Genomic DNA, 8,854 nt, shown 5'->3' with positions numbered 1-8,854 from the left:
CATTTTTTTAAATAGAATACCAATTTTAACGTTAAAAGTTTAAAAGCTTTTTGAAATTTTAACAATTCAAAGTTTTCTGTGCCAAAAAAAGTTTCAAATTGTTTACTTTTAAATAATTGGCTTCAATTTACTCGTACTAAATTAACAGTTAACAGTCAAATATTGCTAAATATTAAATAATTATTCTTTTTTCTTAATTAAAAAATTTAAAATTAAATGGGTTTAAAAAGTGACTTATTTAGACTGAAAAAATATATTATTATTAAGTTATTTTTAAGTTGAAAATAATTTATAAAGTTTCAATCGTAATTTTAAATTTTGTAATGACTAAAGAATTTCGAATTGAAATAATAACAATCTGAAAATTCTTAAAATTTGAAGGAAATTTAGAATCGTTTTATCAAATAAATTATTTTTTAGTTTCTAATACTTAAAGCACATTAAAAATTTTTAAATAAAAAATATAGGCTTAAAATAAAAATCAAATAAAAGATTTCCTGTTTCTAAATAAAAGGTTTCTTTTTCAAGAATAGAGTGATAATAAAAAAGCTTTTTAAAATGTATTTCCTACCAAATTTCTTGAAAACAAAATCATTATCCAAACCAATATTTTGTATATAAATAAATTGCCAGGACATTAAAGGCGAAAATTGTCCTAAAACGACAAAATTAAATTAAATTCTCGACTTTTAAATATGTAAAAAGATCTCCTTTCAATATCTATTCGTCAATTTTCACAAATTTCTACTAAAAATTATTGATTATTCATGCTTTTTTTACTGCAGCATAATCTTCATATTAAACATACCTAAGAAGACTCAGTCGCTTAATAAAATAATTTGTACGCCAAGGTTCTGATAATAAAAGCTAAGCAAATCAACGTATCGCAGTTGGGAAAAATAATAACACTTATCACGTATTTTTGATGATAAATAATCATATCCGTATCATCATTAAGTTAAAATAATTGGAGGTTCTTCAGATGGAGGCAAAACATTCGTTTCTTGAGTTTCGACAATTTTACTTCGAATGATGTTTCCCTCCTCGTCCATTTCGTCAATAGAGATCAAAATGTTGGAAATAACAGGCATCGATTTTCCTAATTCATTCATCATTTCTTCCTCAGCATTCACTTTCATTTTATTTTTTACTTTTGGCCCATTTTCTGTTTCCATATCTTCTTCTTCCGCTTTAATTTTCATTTTATTTTTTACTTTACGCTCATTTTCTGCTTCCATCTCTTCTTCCGTTTTCATTTTTATTTTTTTGGCTACTTTTGGGCCATCTTCTGCTTCCATTACCTGCACAAAAATAGAAAATCATGGCGACATCCCGTTTTTTCCGGGTCTAGTTTTTCAATTTTCCGGGCCAAATAAAAGAAATATATTCATATTTGCCGCTAAAAGCAAACACAGGGTGGCCGTTTTATTCGACGAAATAAATTCCCGGTTTTTTTCCAAGTGCGCAAACATTTTTCACGGCCAATAAAATTTAAAAAATGGAACAATAAAGCTAAACAAATTTTCCACTTGAGGTAATAAAAACTGAGCTTTAAATGAAAGCACTCAAAGTGGAACTGTTAAATTTGGAACTTTTAAAATTTAAAAGTTTTTAACTTTTTACCTTTTGAATACTCTAAATTAAAAAATCAATCAATGGATTTTAAAATTATGAAAATTATCTAATTTTAAGCTAGAAACGTTATATATTGAAAAATTGAAAAATTAAATAGTTTAAACATCCTTGGAAAGCTTCAAAATTTGTATTTCAAAATCTAGAAGTTGTTTTAAATTTGTTTTAAATCACAAATAATTTTGGAAATTTTTTCAGAACTTCCTAATATCTGTGAAAATTAATTGAATTTTTTCTACAATTTTCAGAAAATCCTATAAATTTGAGAAAATTTGTTTACAATTTGGTTGAATAAATAACAATTGAACATTTATTATTTGTAGGCGAAATTTGAGTAATTTTAAGAGACATGTAGAAGTTTTGAAAAGATTCAAACTTAATGTAAAACTTGAAATGATAGCCTAATATAAAATAAAATGTAGATTTTTGAATATTTAGAAAAAAATTAGATTCTTTTCAAGAATTGTTAAAGGCTTCAAAAGAATACATTTTCCTAAGATTCATAGAAAAATTAAAAATAATTTTTCTTCTTGATAAATTATTTTAAAAGAATATTTAAAAAGTTTTCCAAATATTAAAAAAAAAAAATTTTTAAGATTCTAGAAGATTTTAACAAAAATTCCTAAAATTGGCATTATAATTTTTAATCTTTTTAAAACTTCTAAAATACCAAAAAATAAAATTTTTCAAACAAATCTGCAACTTAAATAATGAAATTTTAAGTTAAAAAAAATTAATGCTCAATCAAAAGACAAATTTTCAACTAAAACTATGGTATAATCATTTAGAATAGGTTAAATTTCCAGTTAAAAAATCACTTTTCACAAAAAAATTATCCTTCAACAAAAAAATTAACTTTTAAGAAAAAATGTAACTTTAAAAAGAAGTCATGAATCCTTAATTATAATAATTTCTACAAAAAAAATGGATTTTCAACTAAAAAAGATCATTTTTCAGCCAAAAAATTAAATAATTAAATTAGTTTAAAAAAAATGAATGTTCAACCCAAGAGATGAATATTTATCTGAAATTAATGAATATTCAACTGAAATAACAGTTGCATTTTCAGTTTAAAAGAATATATAATTTTTAATCAAAAAATAATCAAACTTTTAAAGAAAATAGTTCAATTTTTGGCAAAAAAAATCATTTCCATCCAAAGAAAAAAAATGTTTTCCATCAAATAGCTCATATTTTAAACAAAGAAATGAAATTTTAATCTTAAAAAAATTTTCAAACAAAATTAACTTGCAAAGAAAAAGATAATTCTTACCAACAAAAAATCAATTATTTACAAAATATGTGGATTTTCAACGAAATCGTAAAATTTTCAATTAAAAAGGACGAAATTTTCATCTAAACTAATGAATTTTAAACTAAAATGATGAACCTGCAACTAGAATAGTTGAATATTACATAAAAAATATGAATTTTCAAACAATAAGATTAATTTTAAAAAATATATTAATTTTATACCAAAAAATACAATTTTTCAACAAAATAGTTTAATTTTCAACTGAAATGAAGACTATTCAACTAAATATAATAAGTAATAAATAATAAATAATAATAAAAGATAATTTCCTACCAGCAAAAAATCCATTATTTACAAAATATGTGGATTTTCAACGAAATAGTTAAATTGTCGTCTAAACTAATGAATTTTAAACTAAAATGATGAAACTGCAACTAGAATAGTTGAATATTATATAAAAAATATTAATTTTCAAAAAAAAAAATTAATTCTTACTAAAAAACATAAATTGTCAATCAAAACTTGAATAATGAAATTTTAAGTTAAACAAAATAATGTTCAACCAAAAGACAAAATTTCAACTAAAAATACGAAATACTCAAGTAAATAAAGTTAAATTTCCAGTAAAAAAATTACTTTCCACAAAAAAATTACCTGTTAATAAAAAAAAATTGACTTTAAAAAAAATAGTTGCATTTTTAAAGAAAATGATGAATCTTTAATTAGAATAACTGAATTTTTGACAAAATTGATGACTTTTCGACCAAGAAGATTAATTTATACAAAAAAATAGGAATTTTTAACTAAAAAAGATCATTTTTCAACCAAAAAATTAGCAATCAAATTTTCAGTTTAAAAAGTAATGTTCAACAAAAGAGTTGAATATTTATATAAAATTATGGAATATTAAACTGAAATAATAGTTATATATAATAATAGTTTTTAACCAAAAAGATGAATTTTCACACAATAAAATTAATTTCAAAAATCATCTTTCTTAGTTGAAAATTCAGTTTTTTGGTTCAGAATACTTGAATTTTGTTCAAAATTAGTTTTTTTTCTGTAGAAAATTAATCTTTTTGTTTAAAAATTTAAAAACCAGGTTTTGAAGTTCAACTGAATTCTTAATAATTGGAAAATTTCTATCTTTCTTAAAAATTCAACTTTTTGGATGAGAATTCTTGAATTTTATTGAAGTTCGTCTTTTCAGGTACTTAATCAATCTTTTTGTTTAAAAATTCATCTTTGTTAGTTCACAATTAACCTTTTTGTTTAGAAAATCATCTTTTTAGTTGAAAATTCAAGTTTTTGGTTGAGAATTTTTGAAATTTGTTCAAAATTCATTTTTTTCTAGTAAATTAATATTTTTTATTTAAAAATTCATCTTTTTTTTGTAGAAAATTCAGATTTTTGGTTCAGAATTTTTGAATTTTGTTCAACATTAGTTTTTTTTCTGTAGAAAATTAATCTTTTTGTTTAAAAATTTAACAACCAGGTTTTCAAGTTCAACTGCTTTCTTAATAATTAAAAAATTTCTATCTTTCTTAAAAATCCAACTTTTTGGATGAGAATTCTTGAATTTTATTGAAGTTCATCTTTTTAGGTACTTAATCAATCTTTTTGTTTAAAAATTCATTTTTTTTAGTTCACAATTAACCTTTTTAATTAGAAAATCATCTTTTTAGTTAAAAATTCAAGTTTTTGGTTCAGAATTCTTGAAATTTGTTCAAAATTCATTTTTTTGTAGTAAATTAATTTTTTTGTTTCAAAAATCATCTTTTTTAGTTGAAAATTCAGTTTTTTGGTTCAGAATTCTTGAATTTTGTTCAAAATTAGTTTTTCTTTCTGTAGCGAATTAATCTTTTTGTTTAAACATTCATCTTTTTTGTTAAAAAATCAAGTTTTTAATTTAGAAAATTTGAATTTTATTAAAAATTCGCCCATTTTTAGAGTTAATCAATCTTTTTGTTTAAAAAATCATCTTTTTAGTTGAAAATTCAAGTTTTCGAACAAATTTCAAGAATTCGAAACCAAAAACTTGAATTTTCAACTAAAAAGATGATTTTTTAAACAAAAAGATTGATTAACTCTAAAAATGGGCGAATTTTTAATAAAATTCAAATTTTCTGAACTAAAAACTTGATTTTTTAACAAAAAAGATGAATGTTTCTACAAAAAGATTAATTTACCACCAATAAGGCGAATTTTTAACGTAATTGAAAAATTCTGAACTAAAAAGGTTAATAGTAAATTAACAAAGATAAATTTTTAAACAAAAAGATTTATTTACTACTTAAAAGACGAATTTCAATAAAATTCAAGAATTATGCAAGAAAAACTTAATTGTAAACTAAAAAAGAAGAATTTTTAAACAAAAGGTTTAATTTACTATTAAAAAGACGAATTTTTAATGCAATGTAAGAGTTATCTACAACAACAAAAAACAAGAAATTTAAAACCAAAAAAAAAACAATTTTCAAAAAATAAAGGATTTTTTACTGAAAGAAGAAATTAAAGCTTATCTAAATAATTAAACTTTTAAGTCAAGAGACGAATTTTCTCTTGAAAAATGTACTTCTCCAACCAAAAATATGATTTTACCAAAACATTAATTTTCCACAAAACTGATTCATTTTTACCAAACAAAAATACAAATTTCAAATCAAGAAAATTATATTTTTCACCAAAGAAAGAGAATTCTCAACTAAAAATGTCAATCTTAAAAAATTGCAAAATCTACTTTTTCAGTTTAAAAAAATAAGTTTAAAACAAACAAGGTTTTTCTATCAAATAGTTCAATTTCCAGCTAAAAAATATGATTTTGTTAAACAAACAGATTAATTCACTGCCAAAAAAAGACGAACATTCAACAAAATTCAAGAATTCTCGTCACAAAAAGTTGAATTTTTAAAAAAGATATCAATTTTTTAATTATTAAGGAAACAGTTGAACTTCAAAACCAGGTTGTTAAATTTTTAAACAAGGTCAATTTTTGAACAAAAAATGAATGTTTAACCAAAAAGATTAATTCGCTACAGAAAAAAAAAAACTAATTTTGAACAAAATTCAAGAATTCTGAACCAAAAAACTGAATTTTCAACTAAAAAAGATGATTTTTGAAACAAAAAAAAATTAATTTACTACAAAAAATGAATTTTGAACAAATTTCAAGAATTCTGAACCAAAAACTTGAATTTTCAATTAAAAAGATGATTTTCTAGACAAAAAGGTTAATCGTAAACTAACAAAGATGCATTTTTAAACAAAAAGATTGATTAAGTACCTAAAAAGATGAATTTCAATAAAATTCAAGAATTCTCATCCAAAAAGTTGAATTTTTAAGAAAGATAGAAATTTTTTAATTATTAAGAAAGCAGTTGAACTTAAAAACATGGTTGTTAAATTTTTAAACAAAAAGATTAATTTTCTACAGAAAAAAAAACTAATTTTGAACAAAATTCAAGAATTCTGAACCAAAAAACTGAATTTTCAACTAAGAAAGATGATTTTTGAAACAAAAAAATTAATTTACTACAAAAAAATAAATTTTTAACAAATTTTAAGAATTCTGAACCAAAAACTTGGATTTTCAACTAAAAAGTTTAATTTACTACAACAAAAAAATGAATTCAATTTTTTGGTTGAGAATTCTTGCATTTTGTTAAAAATTCGTTTTTTTCAGTCGAAAATTAATCTTTTTTTTTTAAAATTGAACAACTAGATTTTGAAGTTGATTGAAATTATTTTGTTAACTGAAAAAGTACCTTTCACATTTTGTTAAGATTGATATTTTCTGTTGAAAATTCTCATTTTTTTGGTGAAAATATCATTTTCTTGGTTTGAAAATTTCATTTTTGTTTGGTAAAAACGCATCAGTTTCGTGGAAAAAGATCTTTACTCGTTGAAAATTGTTCTTTCTTTTGCTTTTACAATTCCTTTTTTTTAATTATGCATAATTCCGTCTCTTTGTTTATTTACAATATTTACATTTTTTCTCATAATTCTTAAATTGTTACATTAAATTATTGAAGATGCGAAATCATTGAATAGTTTTTATATATAAGATTCTCAATATTTTCATAAGTTAATTCCCCATTCTTAATATATTAATATACTTAGAATGTTTTTTTTTAACTTCGATTTTTTTAATATTCTCCCTTATGATAATTTCTGAGCTAAGTTTATTTTAAATTTTACGTAAGTGATTCATTAAAAATAAATTTCACGTTTTAGTTATAATAATATTTAAATGATTTTTATATTTGCAAATTATAAATTTGAATCATATTATGTTATTGATGCTAACAATTTTTTATAATAATATTATATTCATATTTTAAAATTATTTACAAATTTTAAATCAAATGTAATTTTAATCAATTTTTAATTAGTTTATTCAATGTTACATGAATAATTTTTTAAAGTTTATATTAAAACTTAATTTTGTTAAATAATATAAAAGATGATTAAATTACTAAATATATTGTGAAATCATTAAATTTGATAGTATTATGATATAAATTATAAAACATAAAGTTACAAACTAAATTAGAATTAAATGAATTTATTATTTCGATGTTAAATAATTGATTGTTTTCATATTAAAATTAATTAATATCGAATTTTTATTTTAATGTTATCTAATCAAAATTTACTATTTATTATTAATATTTATTATTTATAATGGAGCCAATAACAAAATTTTTCTTTTCACCTTTTAGTTATATTTTCACGATTTTTAAATTGGCAAATAATAAAGCTTGTATGTAATGTTGTTATATTATAATAATATTATATTCATATTTCATTTTTTGAAATTATTTAAAAATTTAAAATTAAATATAATTTTAATAAATTTTTAATTGGTTTCTTCAATGCTACATGAATAATTATTTAAAGTTTATCTTAAAATCTCATTTTTGTAAATAATATAAGAGATTAATAAATTAATAGATATATTGCGAAATCATTAATCAATTTCAAAAAAATAAATAGTTATTCGAAAATTTAATAACAAAAATCTTACTACGACATGAATTGCTGAATCCTGAGTGATTTTCAAAGTATAATTCTTTTCCGGAAGCACAGTATCTGCTGTCGATGCAGGTTTCAACTCGTCGTCATCAACACTTTCGTATCGGATTGTCTGAACTCTATAACATCCATCCACGTCTTTGTTATATTGAAAGCGCTTGTGTCCGCTAGGCAACTGCAAATCATGTGCATCCATCAAATGTCTCGAGAGTCTGTAACTTTTTTGATACTTTACGGGACATTCGTGGCAACAATACCATCTCACCTCTTGGCAGTGAACTTTCTCGACATGTCTATAAAATTGAAATTTAATTACGCAATTAATAATTACAGAAAAACAAATTTACTCATTCTGTTTTATATTTTTTTTATCGACGGAAGTCGGACTCACATCACAGATCAAAAAATAGTCTAATAGTGTCAAAAATTTGAAAAAATAGTGTCAAAATTGTGTCATATAATTTTTCCAGTATCGTCCATAAAATATGTTCAGGGTGGCCGTTTTAAACGAAGAAACAAATTCCCGGTCGTTTCACGATTTTTCCCCGATTCTCAAACATTTTTCACGGTCAATGAAATTTAAAAAATCGAACTCTATTCGAAACATTTTTTCCATTTAAAGCAATAAACAACAAATTAATTTATGTATGAAATGGAAGGTTCTAATACTTTTCAATTAAAATTTTTTTAATGAAATGCAGATAAACTGCAAAATTTATAACTTTTATCAATTTAAGAGTTCAAAGATTCAGAATAAATTCCAAAAATACAAATGTACGTTAATATTTTCAATACTCTAAATTAAAGAATCGAACAATGAACTTTAAACATTTTCAAAATTATATTTTTTAAGTAATTTTAAGCTAGACAAAATAAAAAATTAATTTTTTTTCTTAATTACCAATTTCTTAAATTAGAAGTTAAATTATTTTC

At 21.6% G+C, this 8,854-nt stretch overlaps 1 protein-coding gene across 1 annotated transcript in view; it reads right to left on the bottom strand.

The window, feature by feature from the left end:
- Positions 1-708: 708 nt before the first annotated feature.
- The window catches only part of LOC117178034 (histone H4 transcription factor), a 38,954-nt gene continuing 30,808 nt past the window's right edge, over positions 709-8,854 (bottom strand). Inside the window, exons 5-6 of the mRNA XM_033369234.1 lie at positions 7,914-8,214; positions 709-1,301 (exon numbers count right to left, since the gene is read on the bottom strand). Coding sequence (XP_033225125.1) covers positions 954-1,301; positions 7,914-8,214 — 649 coding nt within the window. The 3' untranslated portion in view covers positions 709-953. The remainder of the gene's footprint in view (positions 1,302-7,913; positions 8,215-8,854) is intronic.

Source organism: Belonocnema kinseyi, chromosome 8 (assembly GCF_010883055.1).
Source record: "Belonocnema kinseyi isolate 2016_QV_RU_SX_M_011 chromosome 8, B_treatae_v1, whole genome shotgun sequence".
Classification (NCBI taxonomy): domain Eukaryota; kingdom Metazoa; phylum Arthropoda; class Insecta; order Hymenoptera; family Cynipidae; genus Belonocnema; species Belonocnema kinseyi.
This window is presented reverse-complemented; position numbering and strand designations above follow the sequence as displayed.